Source organism: Ursus americanus, chromosome 7, assembly GCF_024610735.1.
Source record: "Ursus americanus isolate L20-20 chromosome 7, mUrsAme1.1.p, whole genome shotgun sequence".
In the NCBI taxonomy this organism is placed as follows: Eukaryota; Metazoa; Chordata; class Mammalia; order Carnivora; family Ursidae; genus Ursus; species Ursus americanus.
The window spans coordinates 78,587,321-78,613,339 of record NC_142133.1 but is presented as its reverse complement, the minus strand read 5'-3'; the positions used below and the strand labels follow the sequence as shown (position 1 = coordinate 78,613,339).

The 26,019-nt window shown below is 56.5% G+C and overlaps 1 protein-coding gene across 1 annotated transcript in view; it reads left to right on the top strand.

The window, feature by feature from the left end:
* Window positions 1–21,325, top strand: part of HPCAL1 (hippocalcin like 1) — a 113,757-nt gene extending 92,432 nt beyond the window's left edge. The window contains exons 3-5 of the mRNA XM_045776022.2: window positions 15,289–15,684; window positions 17,547–17,652; window positions 20,436–21,325. Of these exons, the coding sequence (XP_045631978.1) occupies window positions 15,307–15,684; window positions 17,547–17,652; window positions 20,436–20,533 (582 nt within the window). The 5' untranslated portion in view covers window positions 15,289–15,306 and the 3' untranslated portion in view covers window positions 20,534–21,325. The remainder of the gene's footprint in view (window positions 1–15,288; window positions 15,685–17,546; window positions 17,653–20,435) is intronic.
* Window positions 21,326–26,019: the final 4,694 nt, after the last annotated feature.

Sequence of the window (26,019 nt, the reverse complement as noted above, 5' to 3'; positions counted from 1 at the left end):
GGGCAGCAGCTTGTGGAGTGGACTTTCCTGGGGACAGAGCCACTTGTCAGCACCCACAAAACCCCAGGGGGTCATGCGTGTCCGGAAAACATCTTTGAAATCTGGTATCTGTAATGACATTTCTTACAGACAGTTTCTATCCGAGGTATCTTAGAATGTGGCCAGACCTCATTCATTTGGGGCACGTGAGTTCAAAGTGTGGAAGCGGTTCATTTGGGGCCCCTGAGTTGTGAATTGAGGTGTCACTCGAGCAGGAGCCCGGCAGAAATTTAGCTTTCCACCATCTACTGGGACAAGAGCTAAGCGAATGGATCTGCGAATGGATCCTGGGGCAGGGCGCCTGGGTGGCTCAGTCGGTGAAGCCACTGCCTTTGGCTCAGGTCTTGATCCCAGAGTCCTGGGATCCAGCCCCGTGTGTCGGGCTCCCTGCTCAGCAGGGGGTCTGCTTTTCCCTCCCTCCCCCCCACCCCTGCTCATGCTCTCTCCCTCTCTCTCAGGTAAATAAATAAATAAAATCTTTTAAAAAGGGGGGGAAAAGATCCTAGGGAGAGGGACATACATTCCAGCCAGGTGCCGTGGAAGCCTCCAGGGGGTTCATTCATGCCCCCAGGGCCACTGGTCCAAAGTTATAATTCACAGGTAAGGAAAGCAGCCCTTTGAGGCACAGGACTTCCTGGGCCCCCCACTCTGTTCTGAGGTTGGGACCAACAGCTGTGCTAATAGCACCTGACTTCTCTCCTTACTCCACATGCCCACTCATCTACCTCACAGAGCTGCCAGTCCAGCCCTTACCCTTTACCTGAGAAAAAATTCAGAGGCACCTTTTTAGGTTTTTTTTTGACTCGAACTTGACATATTTGAACTACCCTTTGACTAATTAGTCTGATTTCCTAGGATTTGATGGTATTTTGTCTTCTGTCCCCTAGCTGCCCCTCCTCCTCACACCCTACATTTGTTAATCTATCCATTTGTTCCCTGTTGTCCTGTACTGGTCAGTACCGTTATATTGCTGGTCCAGGCATTGCTCATGAAGGAGCCTCAAGAGGAAACAGGCCCAGGGCTGTGCAGCAGGGGCCGGGTACTTGCTGGCGGCGTTCTCCTTGCACCCCCAGGATAAAATCCTGAGGCTAGCCCTGCCCACCCCTCAGCCGTGTGCCCCAAGCCAGCATTTCTGCAGCCACACCATGCTATTTCACGCTCTTACCCACACCTCTGCGAACACTGGGACTCCTCCTCGAATCCCACTCTCAAGCCTTCTCCGCTGGGAGAATGGTTCCCAGACGGCAGCCCTGGAGGTCCGTCCCCGCCCGCCCCAGCAGAGGCGCCAGTGTGCGCTTCCTCATGTCGGGCCCACAGCGGCTCCCTTTTTACAGCCTCGGGTCCTGGTGCGTAAGGAATTTGTGCAAGTGTAGTGAGGGTCAAGATAGCCGTGGAATGAATGAGTGAATGGTAAATGTGGCCGTGCTATTTTCTCTAAGACAAGAACATTCCCGGGGTGAAATCCTAGCCATCCCACACAGTGATGTGTCAGAAGGGTCTTCGTCCTGGCAGCACCCCCCACCCCTGCTCAGCCAGGCCTGGGTTCTCTTCCACTGGGCGCCAGGGAACAGACGGACGCACTGGGACAGTCGGTGGGGGGGTTAGCACACCAGTGTGGAGGGGGGTGCTGCTGTGTGTGCTGTGGTAGGGTGTGGGAGGTGTGCATGTGCACACAAGTGCGTGCACCCTGTCCTGCACAGATCCGAGCAGCCCAGCCTCCTCGGAATGCTGGGGGTCGCTCTGGGCAGATTCCGGACCTTTCCTTCAGTATCTGTCTTTCGGGGGATTTGTCCTGTGCTCCTATGTGTACCTGCTTAAATGGACCTGAACCCGGTAGAAGCCCCAGATTCCCCTGGAGACACCTTGCCCTTAGAGAAGAGCCCATCCGCTCCTTGAGGGGCTCCCCCTCCTCTCCGCCCACCCGGGCGGGTGTTCACAGTGTCCCGTGGCCGGCAGGTGCCGGCAGTGCCCATGGAGCCGCAGGTGGCTTTGCCAGACTTGCACGTCAGATGGTGCGGGCTGGCTGAGGCTCTGCTCTGCCACCAGAAGACTGTCCTTTTTTTCTGTCCTTTTTTCTCATTTTCTCTGAAGAACAGGAGTTAGAATTTCACTGATTCTGACCCACACAGGATGTGTCTGGGCTGCTGGGATCCCAGGTTTTCATGCTCTGTGCTGGGCATGTGGGTGAGAAGTGTCTGCAAAAGTGGCAGCTTGTGGCAGCCCACAAGCTCTAGCTGGCCTCAGCCTCAGGCTCCAGCCTCAGCCTCCAGCCTCAGCCCCAGCCTCAGCCCCCAGCCTCAGCCTCCAGCCTCAGCCCCAGCCTCAGCCCCCAGCCTCGGCCTCCAGCCTCAGGCTCCAGCCTTAGCCTCCAGCCTCAGCCCCCAGCCTCGGCCTCCAGCCTCAGCCCCAGCCTCAGCCCCCAGCCTCGGCCTCCAGCCTCAGGCTCCAGCCTCAGCCTCAGCGTCCAGCCTCCAGCCTCAGCTTCAGCCTCCAGCCTCGGCTCCAGCCTCAGCCTCAGCTTCAGCCTCCAGCCTCAGCCTCCAGCCTGGCTCTGTTCGGTACTGCAGTTAAGCTCATTAAGTGCTTATACTGTCTCTAAGCTAGATTTCTTGTATCCTAAAAGCTGTGATGTTACCTCCAGATATTTGTCTGATGTTGTAAATTCGTCAGTCCTTTTACGCCCTTCATTTCCCTTTATCCTCACGGCTATGCGGTCACATCAGCAGGCTCAGACTGTTATTCCCATTTACAGTTGGGGAAACTGAGGCCCAGAGAAGTTATGAGACAGCCAAGACTGTAAGGCGAGGCAGGGGAGCCTGGGAAGAGCCCGGGCTGGCCATTTTCTGCGCACCTGCTACCCTGTGCGACCCCTTCCGTGCACAGCCGCCACCGAGCAGGCATTCTGGTCCCACGACAGCAGAGCGAGCAGACACTGATCTGAGGCACTGAGCCTGGGAACCACTGCAACCCAGGGCCTGGCTCGGTACGCCCTCCGCCTCCCAAGAGGTGCCCCACTGGCCAGGATGGGCTTCCCTCCTGCAGGGGGAGAGAGGGGCTGGAAGGACTGGGGTTCACATCCTGGCCAGGAGCGTCAGCACGGAATTGGGGACTCACTCCGTCACATGATGTACGGGTCTGTCCCACGCAGGCTGGGCTGGTGCTGGAGTCATTCTGCGGCCGGACACGCGTAGCCTGGAGGCATTTACGCAGATATATGGGGGCTGGTGTCCCAAATCTCCACATGTGATAAGCACAGCTGAGCCGGGTGGGGACCCCTCCACCAGCTCTTGCCCACGGGGCTGACTGCAGTGGGGTCAGATCTATGGGGGTGGGGGTCAGGAGACTTCTGGAATCTCAGACTGGCTCCTGCCTTCAGTCCCCAGGGACCAGTCTAGGGGGCCTCTTACATTTCCGTTGAAAGAGCAGGTAGCCCTGGTGGGCTCCAGATCCCTGCAGGGGCGATGTCGGGTGGTTCCCAGGTGTGGACCATCGAAAGTGACAGAGTCTCTGAGTCCTCGGCTGCTTGTCTCGTTCTGAGTGCTTCACGGGACTTGGGCGTTTCTAGGGATGGTGAGGGGACATTGCAAGTCTCGCCTTCTCCAGTCCCCACTTGTTTCTCTCCTGGACCCTCTCCTCCATGTTGCATTGTTCCACAGTCTTGATCACTGGGGATGTCCCAGCCTCTGTGGCCTCGGGTGGGCTCTCCCCCAGCCTCCTGGCCCCAGCACACGCTCTTTCCTTCCTCCGCCCATCTGGAGAACTCCAGGAGACTTGAAGCCTGGCTCAGACCTCACCTATCAGACCTCCCAACCATTGCTCGGAGACAGGCTAGCTCTGGTCCCCCATTCCTGGTCCCTCCCAAGTAAGCTTCGTTGTGCACATATCCCTGTGGCTCGTGGCTGTGCCTGGGGGAAGGGGACTGCAGGCACCTGGGGACAGTCTGTTGTTCACCCAGCTGTCCCCACACCTGGCACAGAGGGGAAATGGAACTCTTGGAAACGTTTGCTGGCACAAGGGAGCAAATTCAGAAACTTCCAACTCCCCACTCCAGCCTGGCAGTGGCGGTCTGCCACTGGAAGCCTCAGAATCCGGAACTCACGGTGGGTGGGCCTATACAGCGGTTTTGGTGTTAAGAAAACTCCCATGGTCTTGTTTTGGATCCCACCCAGAGTTCTCTTCCTCTTGTGTTAGCAGATTCCACAAGGGAGAGGATCGGTCTCCTGGGCATTGTCTCTTCCTCTCCCCTCTGGCTTTGCTCCCCAGAGGCTCATTTACGTCTATTCCACTAACCTACCTTCCTCCACTGGGCAAGCAGCTCAGAGTTCTCCTCCCTGGGAGACAAGTAGCAGTGATGTTGCTCTGGGTGAAACATCCCAGCTGGAGGGGGCAGTGAGGACCCTGGCCGAGGACCACATAGCCGGGGGTGTGTTCACGGAGGGAGGGAGGAGATGGCACAGGTTTGGTGATTGGACCCCGGGGTCTGACATGCCCCAGGCAGGCCCTCTGCTCTGCTATGGCTGTTTCTCTATCAGTCAATGGAGCTTTCCAAAATGCCAAGTCTGAATTACAGAATGTCCCTTCTTAGAGCTTCAGATCTGGGCAAGAGAGCACTTTACCGTCCTGATCCATGATGTTCCTTCCTGGATCCCTAATACCGGAGAAGTCACAAAATGTTGGAGCAAGAGGGTCCTAGAAGAAACCCATTCACTCATTCATCCGCTCATCCATTCAGGCACTGTGTTAGGCCCTTGGAGCACACAAGCTTTATTTCAGATGGATTTACCGAGCACCCGTTGTGTGCCAAGCCCTGTTCTGGGCCATGTGGGGATACAGTGGTGAACAAAAGGAGACAGAGTCTAAATGTGTCACTGAAGTGCAAGTAGTAGGGAATGCTATGACAGGGAGCAGGGTGAGGGACTAGGGTGTGAGGGCCGATGCTATTTGAGATGGGCTCCTTGGAGGAGGCACCCCCAAGAAGACTCCAGCAAAGACGCATACGTTGAGGGAATGCACCTTGAGACCAGGTGGAGGAAACAGCAAATACAAAGGCCTTGAGGCTGGAACATGGTTTGGCGTGAACGAGGTGTTCTCTTTCCTCAATAAGCTCACAGTCTAATGAGGGAAAAACACGAGTAAAGGATGTTATAAAAGCTGAGGTCATAATAGAAATAGGTTAGAAATTGGTATTAAGATGCAAAAGGAAGAGTAATTGTCGGGGGCTGGGACGTGCATCCGGAATCGGCAACTTGTGAGTTGGGCTTTGGAGGTTGAGTAGAAGTTTGCTGGGCAGCTAAGGCGAGTAGGCACGGGGATGACCCAGTGTTTTCAGAGGCACAAGGTGTGTGGGGAGAGCCACCCACAGTTCCTCCTGCTATTGCATTAGTAGCTTCTGAGAGGGAAAGAACATCCTCTCGGGGGTTTCTCTCTCCTTTTCTCCACCTTTTCCCTTCTCCCAGCCTCATGTAGTGCATTTCAACCTGTGCTGAGTGGAGAGGAAGGCTTAAGACAGGGAGGGGAGTTCTACGTCTCAACCAACTCCCACCCTCCCTTCTTTCTTTCTTTTATATTTTTAAAGCTTTTGGGGGAGTCATGAGGATTTACGCTGCCAGGGATGCGTGCAGAAGTCAAGAGGGTTTTCAGTTGAATTTCTCAACCAAAGGTCACTGGCCTGGAGCCCATCCAGCTGGTAAACTGGATGCAGCAGGTTTTCAGAAAGCCCTCTGAAAACAGGCTCCTGGAAGTCAGCAGGCTGAGTTTGGATCTGGGCGCACTCTCTCTCGGCTCCAGAGGGCTCTGCCAAGGACTGCCTCTTCCCCCAGATCTCGCCAGGGGCTTCGGCTGTTCTCCCTCAGAGAACACTTTCTGCCACTCCTGACTCTCCGCCATACACCTTAAGGACCTGGGCCATCATAGCAGGTGGCCTCTGGGAAAGTTCTTGAAGCTGCTGAAAATAGAAACTTGTGGACCCATGTAAATGCCGTGATCTTTCCTTCAGGGGCACTGGGGAGGGAGACAAAGACCGCCTCCCCCAGCTGGGTCTCAGTTAGCAATGGGCCTGCAAACAGGGTGCTGGTGCGCTTCAAGAGTCCCTTTTTGGTAGCCCCAGATCTGCAGTGTCCCAAGGCTGCAGGGACCCAGGGCTGAGCGGCCAGTAGAAATAGAGTATCAGCCACATTCATATGTAATTTTAACTTCCCCAGTAGCCACACTAAGAAGGTAAAAAGAAACAGATGAGATTAATGTTACCAACATGATTCATTTAACTCACGATATTGCAAACGGTGTCACTTGTCATTCCACATGTAATCGGGATAGCAAAATCATGAGATATTTTACATTATTTTTATGTATTAAGTCGTCAAAAGCCAGTGTGTATTTTACTCTTTGGGCACATGTACGAATTCAGACGGGCCACATTTTACGTGCTCAATAGCCACATGTGGCTGGTGATTACTGAATTGGACAAATCTAGCTTAGAGGCAGGGAAACTGAGGCTCCCGCGACGTGGAGGAGGCGTGGGGGGGCGGGGCCGGGAAGGCGGGGTCTCCAGTCGGTCCCGAGGAGCCGGCCTGCTTGCGCCCTCTAGCGTCCGCCCAGCCGCATTGCAGCCTGAGCCGCCCTGAGCGTGCGGTTCTTGTAGGGACTCCCCGCAATGGTCACGAACCCCTTGGGACAGGACTGGCCCTTCCTCAGAGCAGCTGCACTAGAAGCCAAGGCTGCCTGCAGCTTTTCTCTCACCTGCTTCCTTGGAGAAAAGAAGGACAAATTCTCAGCATTTGTCCGTTTGTTAATGGGTCACCAGGAGAAAGAACCACTTGGGTCCTGTGCTGTACGAGGAACAGCACGAGCCACCTGTTTTCTGCTGGTCCCTTCAGCCCCGACCTTCCTGTTCGACCCCAGACAGAATAAGTGCTCATCCCAATAAAAAGCCCTCTGGTCCCTTGAAGTTCAGATTCACTGCGGATGCCCCTCCAGCCTCATCCCAAGCTTTGACCTTTCATAAGGACTTGCTTCCTCCCATCCTTCCCATCGTTTTCCAAGTGTTTGTAAGTCCGCCCGGCCCAGCAGGTTCTGGAGATCTAACCTGCTGAAAGCGTTTAAAAGCAGTGGCTGAAATGTCGGCCCATGCCATCAGCCGGTGTGGAGCTGTGATTAATGATGCATTCGAGTACTTGGTTCCCCGGAGCCTCAGCGAGCAGCTGGTAGAACTGCGCCATTAAAAAGGCTTTAATTTGCAGGCGATACCTTCTTTGGGTTAAATACTTTCATAGGGCTCCCCAGCTACATGTTTGTGCTTTCTTTTTTTTTGAACAATTTAGCACATTCAGAACAATAGAGTCACTGAGAGCCAGAGAGATGGATGGATGAAAGCGCTCGCTACATTAACTGTCTCCCCATTCTTCCATTCCTGGGAATTAAAATGTGATCTTTGATGCATCCAGAAGGCTGTTGCCTGTCTGATCCGAGCCCTGCTTGGTCACGAAGCTTTTCAAGCCAAGTGAGAGTGGCTGTGATCCCGAATTGATTACCCTTCCTGCTATGCCCATTCTTCACCCCATCCGTCCACGGAGATGCGAGTAAGATTTTCTGGTCTGCAGGGGCGCCTGGGTGGCACAGTCATTAAGCGTCTGCCTTCGGCTCAGGGCGTGATCCCGGTGTTGTGGGATCGAGCCCCACACCAGGCTCCTCTGCTATGAGCCTGCTTCTTCCTCTCCCACTCCCCCTGCTTGTGTTCCCTCTCTCGCTGTCTGTCTCTATCTCTGTCAAATAAATAAATAAAATCTTTAAAAAAAAAAAAAAGATTTCCTGGTCTGCAGATGAAGGACGGCTGTGTGCCTGAGGCACCAGGGCTGGGGGGCCGTTTCTGCTGAGAAACGGGGTGGTTGCTTTGTCTTTGCAGAAAGGCTGGCTTGTTATCTTCCATCTTCCCAGCCAGCCAGTCGTCAGGAATGGTTCCTTGGCTTAATTAGTAACAGAGGGGTCACCGTACTTGTAGCGTTCCACCGTCCTGGGTCCCTGCGAGGCCGCGTGCTTTCGGCTCAGAGCCTCCAGGAGGGAGTGAAAATGAGGCTCTTTGTATTAACTGCTTCATCGGAGTTTTTGGTAAGCCTGTGTGAGCTGGCCCAGTGAGAGACTCACGGTGCATGGGCGGCTTTATTTCGTCTTCATGGGCCCCACTGCATGGTGAGGGGGATGCCGGCTGGGAGCACCGTGGTGGCTTCCGTCACTGCCCACGGACCTGAGCAATGAAGGGGCCCTGGGGAAGGTCGCAGAGAAGCACGTGCCCCACAGAAACCTCACTTGTCTCTAAGATGGTGATATCGCACCCTCCCAGGCTGGCCAAGTGTGACCCCCCACCTTCCCGGCACCTGGAATCTGCCTAGAGGTGGCCTATGGTCAACCTCCAGTGGCTTTTTGGTTTTTGTTTTGTTTTGTTTGTGTGTTTGTTTCAGTAGGCTCCATGCCCAGCGTGGAGTCCAGTATGGGGCTTGAATTCACAATCCTGAGATCACTGAGATCAAGACCTGAGCTGAGGGGCGCCTGGGTGGCGCAGTGGTTAAGTTTCTGCCTTCGGCTCAGGGCGTGATCCCGGCGTTATGGGATCGAGCCCCACACCGGGCTCCTCCGCTATGAGCCTGCTTCTTCCTCTCCCACTCCCCCTGCTTGTGTTCCCTCTCTCGCTGGCTATCTCTATCTCTGTCAAATAAATAAAATAAAATCTTAAAAAAAAAAAAAGTAAAAAAAAAAAAAAAAGACCTGAGCTGAAACCAAGAGTTGGACACTTAACCGACTGAGCTATCCAGGCGCCCCAACCTCTGGTGGCTTTTAAAGTCCTCCTTATCATTCAATTTTGATTCCACATGCAGTCTTCCTAGGCAGACTACCTAGTCCCCCCCATAGGAATGAATCGTTCCCCCCTAGAGCATCCCCCCCATCTGTAGGCACCTATGGAGTGAGGCAGCCCGGAGCACTAAGAACCAGGAGGTGCATTCAGAGGGTTCCATGGACTGGAGTAGAGTGCACGCCCACTGTGTGCCCAGCCTGGCGCCAGGCCCTGAGAACATGCCGAGGGTAAGGGTGGCCTGCACTTCTGGGTTTGGGCTTTTGGGGAACAGAGCACCGGCTTGGGGACACGTGCGGGCAAGCATCCCCACAATTAAATGACTCAGGACACAGTGCAGGGTGTGGTGGGGCACCCAGATTTGTAGACCTCACATTTCCGGAATCTTCCACAGAATGCTGTATCCCCTTCCCGGACTCCTTTGCCTTTCTTGGGAGGGGTCACCGCTTGTGATGAGAGACTCCCCCACCTCAAATACAGACACAGGAATCTTCAGCCTGGGACCTCCCAACCCAGGGATCTTGGACTATCAGACCAGGAAGGAACCCTAGTCCGGGAAGGAGGCCCTGTCACCCCACACAGCCCTCCCCAAAATACCCTCCACCCCCTGCTTGGAAGCACTTTGAGAAGGGGCTGGGAGGCGGGACTCCCCGTCTGGTGGGTCGGCTTCAGGGACACACGTGGGAAGAGCTGGCAAGGCATCGCTCCCGGGGCACGTTGCCGAGCCCTCTGCCTGTGACCTTCCAGCTTTGGGTTGACCGTCCTGGTCCCTCTCCCTAATCTGGTACCTTGCTTTCCACAAACATGTGTTGTCTCAGGCAGCGGAGGTGCTGGGGTTTGGCATTTCTGTGGGATCTGGAAGAGCATAAGTCCCAGTACATTCTGAGAGCGTCTTTCTGAGCGCTGATTTGGTCTCCAGTGAGGTGAGTGGTTTCCAGAGGGACCGATCCTGAGCCCTCAGAGCCTAGAACTGGACAGAAGGCTGCTCGTTTCCATGGTGAAAAAGACAGGATGCTAATCAGGGTAAAGGATGTGCCATTAACGATCCAGGGCGGCCTGGTGAAGGTGCTGTTCGTAACCACGTGGCCCTCCCGTGGACCAGGCAGCCCCGGCCGAGTGCCGGCTCTGCTTCCAGAGCCTGCTGGCGGGGTCGGGCAGGAGGCTGTGGGAACCTCCGGTGTCTGGCCCCACAGACACTAACAGCACATGCTGATCGGGTCAGTGGCCAGGGGCGGCCGAGTTAGCCTCCGAGGGCGGTCGTAACCAAGTAACACAGACCGGGCAGCTTCCAAAACAGGAATTTATTTTCTCACAATTCCGGAGGCCAGAAGTCTGAGATCAAGGTGTCACAGGTTTGGTCCCTTCTGAGGCCACTCAGCTCACAGATGGCTGTCTTCTTGCTGTGACCTCATGTGGCCTCCCCTCTGTGTCTTTTTTCTTTTTTTTTTTAAGATTTTATTTTTATTTATTTGAGATAGAGAGAGAGTGAGAGAAAGCACCAGCAGAGGGAGAAGCAGACTCCCCGCTGAGCAGGGAGCCTGATGTGGGGCTCGATCCCAGGACTCTGAGATCATGACCTGAGCCGAAGGCAGCCGCTTAACCGACTGAGCCCCCAGGCGCCCCTCCCCCTGTGTCCTGTAAGGGCACCAGCCATGTTGGATTAGGACCCACCCCAATGACCTCATTCTACCTTATTACCTCTTAAAGGCCCTGTCTCCAAACCCAGTCACGTTCCGAGGTGAATTGGGGGGCTCCGGTTCAGTCCAGAATGGCCTGTTCACGCTTGTCCTGTCCCGCCATGCCCCGTGCAGTATGACAAGGGACACATGGACACACGCTGCCGGTGGGAACAGTGCCAGGTCTGGGTGAAGTGAAGAACGAGGGTGAGCAGGTGGAGAAGGAAGCCATCCGAGGCGCGGGCCCACTGCGCGTGTGGCTCTGCCGCCCTTGAAGCCTCGGATGGGGGGTCCCACGGGAGAGACCCCGGACAGACTGTTGGTGCCCTCCCCGCTCCGGACGCTGGCTAGCACACGCCCACGATTCGAGAGCAGCATGGAAAATAGGAGAGCAACTGAACTGATTAAAGGATTGGAAAATGAGCTGGTATCAAGTCCAGGTGCCGCTGACCTGAACTGCTCGGTCGTCAGGGTGTCCCGGGTCGTATCCGGGAGTCCTGGGGCGCGTGCTGCTCAGGGCTCCGCAGACCATCGCCCGCCCCCTTGCTCTGCAGACACAGAGAGGTGGGGCTGCCGGCCAGAAGCCACCCAGCGAGTCACCCCAGCACGTGCCGGGTCAGCTGGCCTTGAGGTTTTGCTGTCCAAAATTTGCCGTTCAAAAGTCCTAAGTGACAGGACCTGGAGGAGGCTGGGAGGCTGTTTAAACAGAACGGACAGAAGCCGTGGTATGGCTAGCCGGTTCATAGAGGGATCCTCGTGGGAGCAGAGAAAGCATGTGGTTGTTGGGTCACAGGAGAGCTCGCGGGGACAGAGCGCGGAGCGTGTCTGTAGCGCTGAACTCCGGGGCTCGCCCTGCGGCCTGGCTTGCCTCCTCAGTGGCTTCTGCCCAGTCACCCTTGGGGGGCCCCGCCCAGCGCCAGAGGCCTGCTGGACTCCGAGCCCCCTGTGTGTGTAGACATGTGCACGAGAACACGCCCCCAGGGGGCTGGCGTGGGCAGCAGGTGCCTCCATGAGGGGACCAGCCTCAGGGCGCAGGTCTCGGGGTCACGCCCAAGGCTGCCTGGATCTGCCCCCCACCTTGGAGTGCAGGTGGGAGAGCATGTGGATGGACAGATGGACGGGCAGAGAAGGATGGGCACCTGGCCTAAGGCCCTGGCGACACCCAGGTGACTTCTCCCTGTGCCCTCAGCTCCAGTCCTCGGGTCTGGGGGGCAAGGTGCTCTGGCTGCGGGGCTGAGAGGCGCCTGGTCCAGCAGGGCCGAGCCGCTCCCTGGGGTCTGTCATACTCGGCTGCCCTAACGAGACACCACAGACCGGGCGGTTTAAACAGCAGGAACGTTTTCCCTCGCAGTCCTGGAGGTGTGGGCAGGGCCCTCTGATGGATGTAGGGAAGCATCTGTTCTGGCTTCTGGAAGCCTCCCCGTGTTCCTTGGCTGGTAGATGGCTGTGTTTTCTCCCCACCTCTTCACATGTCTTCCTTCTGTACTGTGTCCAAATGTCCTCTTCTTATAAGGACACCCCGGTCACCTCATCCTAACTTGGTCATCTGTGGAGTCCCCAATTCCAAATAATGTCATGTTCACGGGTATTAGGGGTTAAAACCTCAACATCTTTCTTCAGTTGAGGGGTCAGAGTTCAACCATAACCTGAGAGTGCCTAAGGAGACAGACCTGCCACGCTGGGCCGCCCCGGGCGCCCAGCACCTCCCAGTCCTGGGGCACGTGGCCCTGCCCGCCTGGCAGGACTCTTTGGGGACGGAGCCATCCCAGTGTCCCGCCACCAGATCCACCAAGGGGAGACCTGGAAGGACCTGGGAGCTGGTCTGGGTGGGGCCCCAAGAGCATGGCAGAAAATGCAGAATCGAGAGGCAGCCACAGCTCTAGGTTTGGAAACCTGGCCTGGAGCGCTTTCCAACAGGACAGAGATCCGACCTGCACCTCGCTTGTTTTTCCTCTTCCGTGGGGCATTTTGGTGTCTGATGTTTTGATTTTCATATTCACCTTTATTTTTCATGTAGAAATCACAGTGGTCATTAAAAAAAATCTTATTAACGAACTGAATTTCCGAAGGGACCAGAAGTTGAATCAGCAATATGTGAACACCAGGACTTTTTTGGGCCTCCCAGAGCATGCCACCCCAAGTCCCAGGGTGGGTCAGAGAGCTGGCTAGTGGAGGCATGGGGTTCCCTGATCTGTACACGGCGGCCTTGACCTCAGTGTGACCTCTCAACTCCTGTGGAATGAAGGTCATGTGTGTCCTCGTTTTAGGACACACTGCACTTGGCCAGGTGGGCTTGCAGGTTCTGTGTGGCCTCGGGTGAGGCAAAGGACAGTTTCCCCAGTGCGGGTCCTGCCCTTGACGTGACCTCTGTCACCAGGAAACTGACAAACAGCTTCCTTTCACATTTGCTGGCTTCCACGTTTTAGGGTCAGCCTGTAGGTAAGGGCAGAAAGTAGAGATTGTAAACCCTGACATTCTGAAAACAGTGGTTCTCACAACAGAAGCTGATAAGGGAGAAAGGGGGTGGGATCAATAACTTGATCTTATGGAGAGAGAACCAAGAGTCAAGTTGTTTGATCAAGAAATAGAGGGGCGCCTGGGTGGCTCAGTCATTAAGCATCTGCCTTCGGCTCAGGGCGTGATCCCAGAGTGCTGGGATCGAGCCCCACATCAGGCTCCTCCACTGGGAGCCTGCTTCTTCCTTCCCACTCCCCCTGCTTGTGTTCCCTCTCTCGCTGGCTGTCTCTCTCTCTGTCAAATAAATAAATAAAATCTTTAAAATAAAAAAAACAAAACAAAACAAAAAGAAATAGAGGCTGAGTTATTTTTATTTATTTATTTATTTTTAAAGATTGTATTTATTTGAGAGAGAGAGCATGCAGGAGTGCGTGCACATGTGTGGGGGGAGGGGCAGAGGAAGAGGGACAAGCAGACTCCCCTCGGAGCAGGGAGCCCCACACAGGGCTCCATCCCCGGACCCTGAGATCATGACCTGAGCTGAAGGCAGATGCTTTACCAACTGAGCCACCCAGGCGCTCCTTGTAGAAAATACATACACAGAGCTCAACAGTTTAAAATTGCAAAAGGATTTATAGGAAAAGCTCCCCGTTCGAAACTTGTCCATCGGCCATCTCTCTCTGGGCAATGTCGTGTCGTAATAGGTCCTTCCAGACACAGACACACGCATGTATACATTGTTTTCTCGCTTTTTCACAAATGGTAGCAAACTCTGTGCGCTGCTCTGCACTTCCTCTTTTCACTTAAAAATGCATCCTGGTTACTGCTTCTCAGTACATGGTGACAGACGCCTGGTTATTACAGACAGCAAGCGGCACACACACGCTGTTCGCACCGCCGGGAGCATCTTCGGCTACTCCTCCGAGTGGGAGAGCTGGTGATTGCGGTTTTGAAAGACATGGCCAGGCTGCCCTCCATAGTCGTTAGGAAAGGAACTTTAAGTATATAAACTAAAGTCATAAACGGGCGCCTGGGGGGCCGAGTTGGTTGAGCATCTGACTCTTGCTTTCGGCTCAGGTCAGGAGCTCAGGATCGTGAGATCGAGCCCCACGTCAGGCTCCCCACTCAGCGGGGAGTCTGTTTGAGATTCTTTCTCTCTCCCTCTGCTCCTCCCCCTGCCCCCGCTTGCATATGCTTGCACTCTCTCTCTTTCAAATAAATAAATAAAATCTTAAAAAAAATAAAGCCATAAAGATAACAAGTAAAAACAGGGATATGTGTTATAAAGCTAATAAAACCCAGGGGGGGCAGAGGCGGACGCGTCAGGGAGAAGAGATGAGCTACGTCTGTTATCCTTCCTGATGTGGATGTGGGGCGTAAGCAGTTCCAAGTGGGCACCTCTGGGACTGGGCAGGAGACATTTTCCTTCGATTGTCTAGTCTTCTGTATGCTTGGAAACTGATTACTGTCGTGTGTTACCGTCAGAGCCGGGCCCTGAAGTGAGGAGGTGAAGGGACAGCCGTGTGCGTGTCGAGCCGTGATGTGGCTGCGGGTCGGTCCTCTGTCCGGGCGTGTGGGGAGCTGCTGCGGGGGGCGGGCTGCGTGCTCCCACGGCCGCCTGATAGTTCATGGGTCACTTTCGAGACATCCTGGGCTCCCCGGTGCTAAGTCTAGAGCCACCCCACTCCCCCTGCCCCAGCCCTGGGGAGTTTCTCAGAGGCAAAATAGAGAGGGGACTCCTTCAGAGTTTCTGGACAGCTGTTCTAAAAACAGAATGTGTACCTAAGAGAGGAAGAACCGTTCAGAACCCGGGGCCAGGGTGCGCTCGGCAAGCAGGAGCTCTGCTGGAGTGGCGAGGCTCGGGAGAGGGGGACGAATCCTGCAATCTCGTTCAGCCCCAGTGAACACCTGACGAACACCTCATTCCACTGATTTTAAGTTGCCTCCCACCCCCCATTTCCACATTCTCAAAGTCAGAATGTTCCCGCGAACGGTCCCCCTTCCCGCAGGGTGTCCTAGACGGGCTGAGACATCCTGTGCACCGTGGTGGCCTCTCTGGCCCTGGGTGCGGGACACACAGCCCCCCGGACCCCCCCCCCCCCACTGATGCCCCTGTCTTGCAGGGTTGCCCAGCCCCCCGGGCTCCCTCTGCTGACTCCCGTGTCTTGCAGGTGTGCCGAGCCCCCTGGGCTCCCCCCGCTGACGCCCCTGTCTTGCAGGAGTGCCCAGCCCCCCAGCCCCCCCCCCCCCGCCACTGACACCCCTGTCTTGCAGGTGAGCCCAGCCGCCGCCATGGGCAAGCAGAACAGCAAGCTGCGGCCCGAGGTACTGCAGGACCTGCGCGAGAACACGGAGTTCACGGACCACGAGCTGCAGGAGTGGTACAAGGGCTTCCTCAAGGACTGCCCCACCGGCCACCTGACCGTGGACGAGTTCAAGAAGATCTACGCCAACTTCTTCCCGTACGGCGACGCCTCCAAGTTCGCCGAGCACGTCTTCCGCACCTTCGACACCAACGGGGACGGCACCATCGACTTTCGGGAGTTCATCATCGCGCTGAGCGTCACGTCACGGGGCAAGCTGGAGCAGAAGCTCAAGTGGGCCTTCAGCATGTATGACCTGGACGGCAACGGCTACATCAGCCGCAGCGAGATGCTGGAGATCGTGCAGGTAGGACCTCCCCAACCCCCGGTCCCCGCCGATGCCAGCCGCTCCGGGACCACCTGCCACCTGCCCTGCCCCTGCACACTTTTGAAAGTGTCACCTGACCGGGAAGGTCCTTGCCATAGGAATGATAAGACCCAGTGTTTCTGGATCAGGCCTGGGTGAAGGGCTTTGATCTATTTTGTTCTTCACAACCCTGGGGGGTTCGGGGGGGTCCTTCTCTGCATTTCACACAGTCTGAGGCTCAGAGAGGTGATATCCTAAGAATTAACAGCTGAAAATTATCATGGCGAGGTCCCTTGATACTTGCAGAAGGCACCTACTAAGACCTTCTCGAGTCCCCGTATTTGAGAATGCAACATGCAGCCTGTCACGTCCCCAGGAATGTGCCCTGGTAAAGGAAGACTGCAGTATTCGTGGTCAGAGGACAACAAACTCTGACACAGAAGGAACACTCTTCATGAGACCTTTTCCCCTCACCTTAGCATCTCTGGGAGATGAGGCTGTTTTCCAGAAAGAAACCAAGTCTTGTTCACTTTGCCAGGTGCCTGGGTTTGTGATAGAGCAAAGAACCCAGAGCTGCTTCTCCCTGGTGTCCCCTGTGCCCCTACTCCTGGATGCGGGGGATTCGGTTCTAGAATGTACTATGTAAGTGCCTAGATGAGGCATTTCTTAGCTCAGGAGCTAAGTCTTGAGCAAAGAGTGTCAAACCCATGAACTCCTAAACCAGCCGTTAGTGGCCTGGGGAGTGACCAACCCATTTCCCTAATAGATGGTTCTCGCCAGAATAAATCAACACAGGTTTGGGGACGTCTGTGGTTCGATTGCCACTTCTGGTTCATAGCTATAAGAGGCGTAGAAGTAAGAATTCTGTCTCCCTGGAGTCCTAGCCTACCTGTCACCCCTTTTGCAAATGGGCATGCCTGTCACTGGCTGAGCAGACTGGCTTGGCCAAAACTGAGACACACCAGTGGGATTGTTCAAAACAGCATGGATGCGGTAAGGGTGGGCGCCGTGTCTGTCCAAACGGGATCTGGCTGCTCGGCCCCCACACCATGTTCCCAAACCCTGAGACCCTTCCCCCTGGCTCCTTGGCCTGCTGGTGGGATACTCACCTCCTCTACCCTTGTCAGCATGGACTGTGCTTCAGAAGTCTACCAAGACCTTGGAGGGTCTTGGTGCTGCCCTTGGCTCTGCGCTTGGGCAAGCTGCACGGCCGGTGCCAGGAGGACGCCCTGTCCCAGGGAGATGCACACGTGTGCAGCCAGGCCCCGAGACACACTGCCTGTGCGGTGAGGTGCTCTGAAGAGGTTGTCCATCCTCTGGAGAGACCTGTGCTGCCCAGCTGCTGTCCTTTCTGGGGCTCGTGATGTGGTTCTCCCTACAGGTTTCAGGGCAAAATCTTTCTTGTTTTAAATAGAGGTCTGACGGTCACAGAGGAGAATGCTCACAGCTAAGTGTGCCGTGCGGTGGGTCATGCACACATATGCCTGTATGACCACCACCTCGGCGAGTTACAGACACTCCCCGCCCCACAGAAAGCTCCCTCAAGAGCCTTTCTGGGTGCTATCCCACCCCCACCCCAGACAGCCCCCAGTCTCAGGGCTGTCGCTGTCGTGTTGTTTCACCTGCTCTTGAACTTCACATAAATGGGTCTGGCTTCCTTTGCCCAGCATGCCATCTGTGATAGTCACCATGGAACATTCTAGAAATGTTCCTCTAGAAAACTGAGCAAGGGTCCTGAAGGCTGCTCAGATCCCGACCTCTTTGTGCCTTGCTGTGGCCTGGGCAGAAGCTCACACCTGCCCCATCTGCCCAGGAACATTCCAGAATCTCTGAGCACATGCTTCCTATGTGTCTCTTTGCAGGCTATATACAAAATGGTGTCCTCTGTGATGAAAATGCCCGAGGATGAGTCCACTCCGGAGAAACGAACGGACAAGATCTTCAGGCAGATGGACACCAACAATGATGGTAAGGAGTGTGTGTGTGTGTGTGTGTTTGTGTGTGTGTGTGTGTGGCTACTGAGAGCAGAGGTATGTTTTGAACACTTCCCTTTCCCTCTCTGCAGCTCCTCAGGCCTCCCCCAGCGCGCCCCTGGCCTTATGCAGCCAGGACAGCGGTCCTGAGGGAAAAGGCAGGATTCAGAGTCAGGGAGACTCGGGTCTGCGTCCTGGCTCTGTCCTCAGGGCATGTCCTGTCCCCCCGAGCCTTAGTGTCCTCGCTTCTAAAACAGGGGAGACTGTCGGCCGCATGGGTGTGTCTCAGGGAGGGGGAGGCAGGGTGCCGATGGCACGTGGGCCCCGTTTGGGTTGGGGGGAGGGTGCGTATCAAGGGTCCTGGATGGTGGGACCCTTGCTGTCATCCTGAGACGGCAGGCTCCCCAGTGGCCCTTGGGGGCTCTGTTGGGGCGCCTTAGCAGTGAGGCTCTGCAGGGTCCATGTAAGAGCAGGCCGCTACGACCTGGTGGGTCCAGGCTTCCTGCCGGCTTTGTCAAGTGCAGTCCCAGAGTCAGGTCTGATTTGATTTTGAACAATAAAGAAATGGGCATTTAGAAAGAAAGGGAAATACCCCCTGGCTTGTGCTGGAGAGGAAAAATCAGCTAATGCCTGAGGAAGTGCTCTGTAAACTCTGAGGTGCTTTTGGCAAATGAGTTTAAGGACGGAGCCAGCCCAGGAACGGGTTTACTGTGTGACCACAGGCGGCAGAAGGTACGTCGGACGCATCAGACGGACGGCACGGGAACAGTTTCCCAAACACGTTCGAGTGAAAACAAGACAGCCTTGTGCCTGGCATTGCCCTGGGGCTGATCTAAAACCTGTCTTTCACCGTCCAGGGCAGCAAGGCACACACAGGCTTCGGATTCCGACAGACCTGCACCAAGCCTTGGCTCTCCTGAGCCTTGGTTTCCTCCTCTATGAAACGGGGGTAATAAATTCAGGCTCATGTGGTCGTGATGACTCAGTGAGATGATGCCCAGAAAGCTGTGAGCACGGAGCCCTGGGCACTGCGCTCTCGAGCCCTCTCCCCAGACCCGCATCCCCGCCTGAGCCCGCCCGCCTCTTCGGAGGGCCCGCATCTTCCCAGCTTGTCGGTGAACCCAAGTCTGTGCACAGTGGGGCAGGGCACCTTGTGAGCCCCAGTGTCCGTCTGTCCCAGGGCCTTGGGGAGGGATGGGGGAGTCCGTGTTGGAGAGAGAAGGGTGAAGGCAGGGGTGCTTAGGGGCACCCCTTCTTGTGGGGTCTGCTCAGGAGCGGACGGGGCCCTGCCCTTGGTCTCACCTTCCCTGCCCCCCCGACCAGGGCTCAGGGGAGGCCTGGCGGTATTTCTCCAGCGCGACCCTCTCCTGTTCACACCCGTCCTGGCCGTATGTGTGAACGGAGACTGGCCGAGTGCCAGGGACACGCTGACCACTGCCGGACAGACCCAGACCGTGCTCAGGAGCCCCCAGAGCCCCTAGGGGCACTCCCTAACCTGTCAGCTCCTCACCCACTCTGCTGTCTGCCAGGACGAAGGGGCTGTGCTTTCAGAAGCTTCTCGCTTCTGGATCAGAGGGTGGGGGAGTGGCGGGTAAAAGTCCCCACCAGCCATAGGAGAGCAGCAAAGCCCAGTAGCGCCTCTGTGTAAGCAGAGGGTCCCAGAGAATTTCTCCTCCTTCGAAGGGGGTGCTTCCCAGCCCACCCTTTAGCCTGGGTGTTGTTTAGTCTTCCCTGGGGCCAGGCTGCCTGCCCCCTGCTGGGGGCCGGGAGGAGGGGTGTCCTCTGCGGCAGTGGGCTGGCAGTTCTCTGCCTGGGACCCTCTGGATCCCTCTCCTGGCTCCGTGGCAGCAGCTCGCTGAGTGCCTCCTCCAGGCCTGGTCGGGGCTGAAGTTCCTGAGACGTGGAAAGATTGGTAGCTTGCTGGTGGCAGCGTGGCACCGGCCACAAGCTCCTTAGTCCCTTTACTGCCATCCTGCTGGGTCGATGTCACCACGGCTTCACAGCTGCAGATGCCCCCAAGGCATAAGCTGCCAGAACAGAGCCAGCTTGAAGCCTAGGTCCTTCCCCGTGTGTGGGATCCTGGGAGAGAGACCACCGAGGAGGACCCTTGTGTGTCCCCCACATTGGCTCCTCCAGAACTCACTTTAGGTTTCAAACCTCCTTTCCTATGCTTGGCCCTAGCAGTAACAGGGTCGGCGGTGCAGGAGGGACAGAGGATGACCGACTGGACCCTTGGCACGGCCAGCCTGCCCTAGTCCCCACCCCAAAGGGCCAGAGTCCAGCAGCAGAGAGCGAACCTGCCAGCGAGCAGCAAGCCTGGGCCACCACCAGGGCAAACCAGGCGGACACTGTGCTGTGACTGGGGGGAGAGCTGCCCCTGGCCCACGCCCCCCAGCCATGGTCCCCTCAGCTCTGAATCAGTTATGGTTGAGAGGCAGAGGCCATGTTCTTTCCGGACGAGTCACAGCTTTGTTACCTAAAGCCTGGGGTGGCTTCTAAAAGGATTTACATTGTCCCACAAGCCACAGCTCTTGTTTTCCTGGGGGTGTGTCCTTTACGTGGCCCGATCCTTTGCAGTGAGCCGTGAAAGCAAAAAGGGATTTTCCAGAAAGGCGTGCTAAGTGAGTGGAGCCTCACTTTGGTCCAGCTTCGGGAAGGTGCAAGATTTAGACCAAAGGGGGCATCTCCCTGACATGGGAGTGGTGTCCGGGACCTCTGGACGCGCGAAGACCACGGAGCACTGGCTGACCCCCATTTCTCCTCTCTCCCGTGCCGCAGGCAAACTGTCCCTGGAAGAATTCATCAAAGGTGCCAAGAGCGACCCCTCCATCGTCCGGTTGTTGCAGTGTGACCCCAGCAGCGCCAGTCAGTTCTGAGGGGCCGGGCGTCTGGACAGTGGCAGAGAAACACAGGCTTGTCTCGCCGTCTAAGCTTTGCTTGCAAAAGTGGATGCCTCCTCCACCATTCCTGCTCTGCGGCCGGGGCCCAGGCGACACGCGCCACCTGCCCAGCCTGGCGGCTGCGCCTCCCTTCTCCACCTGGCCTCCTCCTGCCCCTGCCCGGCCCCCCCAGGGCACCCCCCCAGGGAGGTGTTCACATGCAGGGCTCACAGTTTTGGCTCCCGGGACGTCTCCCCGCCCCAGGGAGCCCGGAGAACACCACTGAGGACACGGGTGGGACTTCCTAAGATCGAGACAAGGCCAGCTGTTGTATGTTGTGATGGCAGGTGACCGTGGGAAAGGTGGGGATGAGAACCGAGGGAGAGTAGACGGACAAGCCCTCCCCGTGCATGGCTCCACCTCGCTCGTGCGTTTCCTCTGACCAAAGCTGCTTGCACGAATAGATACCGTGGCCTCCTTCCTTTTCATGTATAAATTATGCCTCTGGTGAAGTGGAATGTGCCGTGTAGGTCCCGTATTTCATGCCTCCGTTGCCTGTGAAGCGTGGTTTCCCCCGTGGCCTGTGATCCGCCCCCGAGCCTGGTTATTTTGTGATATTTATGCGCTCTCTCAATCTGCCCGTTTCCAAGGAAATGCATGCGTGCCCAGTGCCGTGGAGACCGTCCCGTCCACGTAGTGAACTCAGGCATCCGTGTAAGGTCTGTCCTCCCTGTTGACTGGTCTGGCATTTCCTGTATTAAAAATGATCAAATAAACGGAATTCTGTGAGTTTTGTCTTGGCCCGTGAGAGCCCCCAGGTTGCCCAGGATCCTTGGGTCAAGGTCGATTTCAGCGGGGCCAGTTGCTGTCAGTAAACTCAGCCCCTTTCGTGTCCCTGGGTCTCTAAATCTTGTTCTTCAATATCTGCCCCATTTGTGCCAACAAATATTCATGGGAATGAAAGCTGACCGTCCCTGGCAGGTCTGACTGTCAGGCTTCTGCCTGCCTCCCTGGCCCCACCCCTGGTCCCACCCTGCCCCCATTTAATCAGCAAGGGAGCAGGACAGCTCATGCCCCATGAGGACAGAGTGGGGACCAGGGCCATCAGCACGGTCCGGGAGGGAGACCTGGTTTCTCAGCCTCTGGTCGCAGGGACACCTCTGGCCCCAGCAGCAGAAAACTGAGCAGAGGTTGCTTCCATCAGAGGACGTTTGTCTCACACGTCGAGAAGTCCAAAGGCAGCGTGCTGTAGGCTTGGCTAATCCAGCAGCTGGAGAGAGCATCACTGGGGACCCCCAGGTTCCCTCCACTTTCCCCACCACCCCGCCCCCCAATCTCACATTTAGCTTTTGTCCTCACACTTATCTCCTCGGGATCCCCACAGTCCAGCTGACACAGCATTCCACAGGCAGGAAGAGAAGCAACACTGTTTTCTCTTCTTCCTGGAGAGGGAAGAGAACTTTCTAGAATTTTCCCCACCACCTCCTCACCAGCTTCCCCTCTCACTGGCTGAAACCCAGGTCAGTGCCTGGGGGGGAGGGGACCATGACTGGCCAGTCAAGAGGCACCCTTGGCTGAGGAGAGCCCACCTTCCCCAGAGGGCATGGCAGTGGGAAGGACCCGACAGTATTAGAATTATGTTTCCATCTCACACCTGCCTTGGGCTACAGGACTTGTCAGAGCCTCAGTGTCTTCACTGGCGGAAGGGGTGAGAGAGAGAGGCAGGTGATTGAGGTAAGCCTGCAGCTCAGAGCCTGCCTCCCAGGCTGTGAGGACTGTGGCTATTTTGTTAGTAATCTTTTAAGATACTTGGCTCCAAATAGAAACACTGCGCGTGTACAAGTGCCTAATGGGCCAGGGGCACTACCAGAGGCTAGTTCGTGGCGCAGCTCCCTACCTGCCCACAGCTGTGGGCCCTGGTGGGCGGCACCGTCCACTGCTGCAGAACGGCAGGCTGGTGCCTGCGACTCTGCCTGGCCCAGGGGAGTCTGGTCCCCCAGTGAGGGCCTTGAATTCTAAAAGAAAAGGTTCAATCAATAGTACTTGTTGGGGAGGGCGTCACTGCTAGGAATGGGGGGCGGGGCATAGATGGGAATGACTGCGGGTAGCAGAATTCTCCAGAGAAGCAGACCCAATAGGAGATCTACACACACACACATACACACACACACACACACACACACACACACACGTGTGCATGCACAGGAATTGGCTCACACGATTCTGGAGGCTGAACCGTCCCAAGATCTGTAAGCTGGAGCTCCACCCAGGAAAGCCGATGGCATAATTCCAGAAAGAGTCTGAAGGCAAGAGATCGACATCCCCGTTCAAGACCCTCAGAGCAAAATTTCTCTTACCGAGTCTTGCTCTCTTCAGCCCTTCAACGAATTGGCTGAGGCCCGCCCACATGGGGAAGGACCATCTGTGTGCTTTTCTCCGTCTACTAACTGAAATGTTAATTTCATCCGGAAATACCCACATAGACACACCCAGAATAATGTTTGACCAAATGTCTGGGCCCCCATGACCCAGTCAAAATGGCACATAAAACGAACTATCAGGGGCTCCTGGGTGGCACAGCTGGTTAAGCGTCTGACTCTTGGTTCCGCTCAGGTTGTGATCTCAGAGATCGAGCCCCGCATCCGGCTCCACATGCAGCATTGAGGCGCAGAGTCTGCTTAAGTTTCTTTCTCCTTCTCCCCTACACCCACCCCCATGTGCTCTCTCTCTCTCAGATAAATACGTAAATAAATCTAAAATAAAATAAAATAAAATAAAATAAAATAAAATAAAATAAAATAAAATAAAAAACCACAATCACAAGTGCTTCTGCCCAAATGTGGAAGACATGGGTTTGGGGGTCCTCGTCGACCCGGTCCCAGCAGGAGCTCACAGAAGTCAGTGTGGCTGTTCTCTAGGGAAGCCACTGGTGCCAGAGAGTGAGGGGAAGTAGCCCTGAAGATGGTATCGCTATGTCAGGGAAGCTCAGCTCATCAGGGGGAAAGAACCCGGAACTGAACTCAAAGCAGTCTGGTCCAGCCCCCTTCCCAGGAAGAATCCTGCCTTGGAGCAGGCTGTTCGGGAGCAGGTTGTGAGATGGTCTCCTGCCCCTCCCTGGTAGTTTGCACTACGGGCCTGGGCCTGCCCCTTCTTCCCTGCATCCCCGTCCTCCTAGGAGGGTCTCATCCCGCCTTCTCCTTGCCCTGTGGAGCCCAGACCCTTTGCCATCCTGTGTGGGCCCAAGTTGGTTCAAGTTCCTTAGGACTTTCTTATATATCCCTTAGACTCTAGACTGCAGACCTAATAATGCTTGTGTCTAAAGCAGGCCTTCCAGAAAGTGGTCCTGGTCTGGTCTGTGTTTCCTGTGACTCTGTCCAGGACCCCTGTGGTCCTGCCCAGAGAACATAGGATGGGGCCGCTCAAAGGGTGTGGCTCGGCGCTCCATTCCTCCCGTGGACTGAGCACCCCTGCCCCTGCGTGATGTCTCCATGGACCTTTCCAATTGTTCTGACACCCCAGCTCAGTGTCCCCACCCCCGAGAAAATACAGCAATTGGGACAACTCCTGAAGTAAGGACATGTTTCAAATCTAAGGAAGGAAGCCCTGGGATATGGAGGGGAAAGTGGGAGGGTGGGGTGCGATGGCCAAGGCGTTCACCCGGGCAGGCCATGATCAACCCCCATGAGGGCAGTGCTCTGAACCCCGACTTTTCATTAATGCAGCCTCAGGCTTTTTCTGTTTGGGTAGGCTGGCCTCCTCTGTGGGAACCAGCATTAAACCAGCAAAACGTGAGCCCCCATTTGCTGAGGGCTTCCTGGGACAGATGCTGCGGAATTACTAATGGAAATCTCACATCAGCCTGCAATGTAGCATTACTACCCACATGGTATGGATGGACCACCTGGGGCATAGAGAAGTAATTTGCTCCAGGAAGGGGTGGCAGATGTGGGACTGGAGCCCAGGATAAGCTCCCAAGGACCCAAGTTGTGACTCCTCCTAATTATAGAATGGTCTTCAGGTAGCTGACCCAGGCTTCCTTGTCAGCCCTCTGCAGCCACCGTCAGGGCCCCCCACATGTCTGGGGAAATGCAGGGGGTGTCCCTGGGTCCCTAAGTAGGGTTCAGGGGGGCCACATTCATGGCACCCAGTCCTGATCCCCGTCACGGGCCGAGGTGTGTCCTCCCAGCAGGCGGGTTCTCAGGGCCTGGCACTGCACTGGGCACCGCTGGGGGCCAGGAGTGGGGGACCATCAGCTGTGCTCCCTACCCCCACCCCGGCCTCCTAGACTGGGTGGACCGGCACTGGACCACCAGCACTGGCTTCCAGTCTGATCACAGCTCCCGAAGTGGGGGACGGAAGCCACCAGACTTCAGACTTCTGACGGGGGACCGAAGGCCCACAAAAGGTCTTCTGGAGGAAGGAGAGTTTGTGCGAGAGCTCATGCTATCCCCTACCTTTCCCAGAGCCGCCTGGCCCTGGGTTGCGGGCCAGCAGTGAACAAAGTCCAGTCGGCTTCGAGGAGCCCAATGGCCAGAGGGGAGACTCAGGCATCCAGAAGAAGAGGCCCCAGCTCAGAACTGGGCCTCACTGCTCCTAAGGGGACAAGGGGAAATGGGCCACCGAGGGGTAGTGGGCACAGGGCTCGGCCTACGAGGCAGATGGCCCCATAGCAGGCACAACTCGGCCTCCCACCAGCCACCAGCCTCGGGCTGTCCTGACTCTGCCACGGCAGTCCGTGGCCTAACTGTGCCAGTGCTGGGCGCTGACCCCTCGTCAGCTGTTCATTAGAGGTAGGCCCAGCGCGGGGCAGGTGAAGCTGGGCTCCGGGATAGCCGGTGCTGCGGGCAGTGCGGGGCCTGGCGCCTCCGCGGGTTTCCCTCACGCCAGATGCTCTGGGGAGTCTCCATGGAGTCAGAGCCCTGTGGCGCACCCTTCTCCCTGGCTGGGGGGACATCCAGAAGGCCTTTTAGAGGAGAAGGGGGTGAAGGTAGATTCGACGTGGGGGACGCGGTGGTGCAGGAGCACTGTGAGCCTGGGCCTGGAGGGAGACGCATTTATCCAGCAGACGCTCCCAAGGGCGAACTTGGGACATGGCCACGCAGGACGCCACCTGGAGCCGGGGGCCAGAGGAGCCATGGGGTGAGTGCCGCCTGACGAGTGCAGGGCCCTGGGGAGGAAAGGCAGCTGCCCCTGGAGGGCAAAGAGTGGGCCTCCCCCCTCCATCACCTGCGGGCTTCCCCCCCCCCCCCCCCCCCCCCCCCCCCCCCGCCAAGCCCGCAGCTTCTGAGAAGGCCCCCGGTTGGGGAGGCGGGGCCTGGGCTCAGACGCACGGGAGAGCCATCTCCAAGGACCTGCCAGGCCACCGGACTCCTGCTGTTCACGAGAGCGCGCACTTGGGCCCATCCTGGCCAGTCTCCCCTGCCCGTGGGCTGGGTGTGCCCACAGCTCACGCGCGCGCACACACTCCACGCACGCACGTTCCC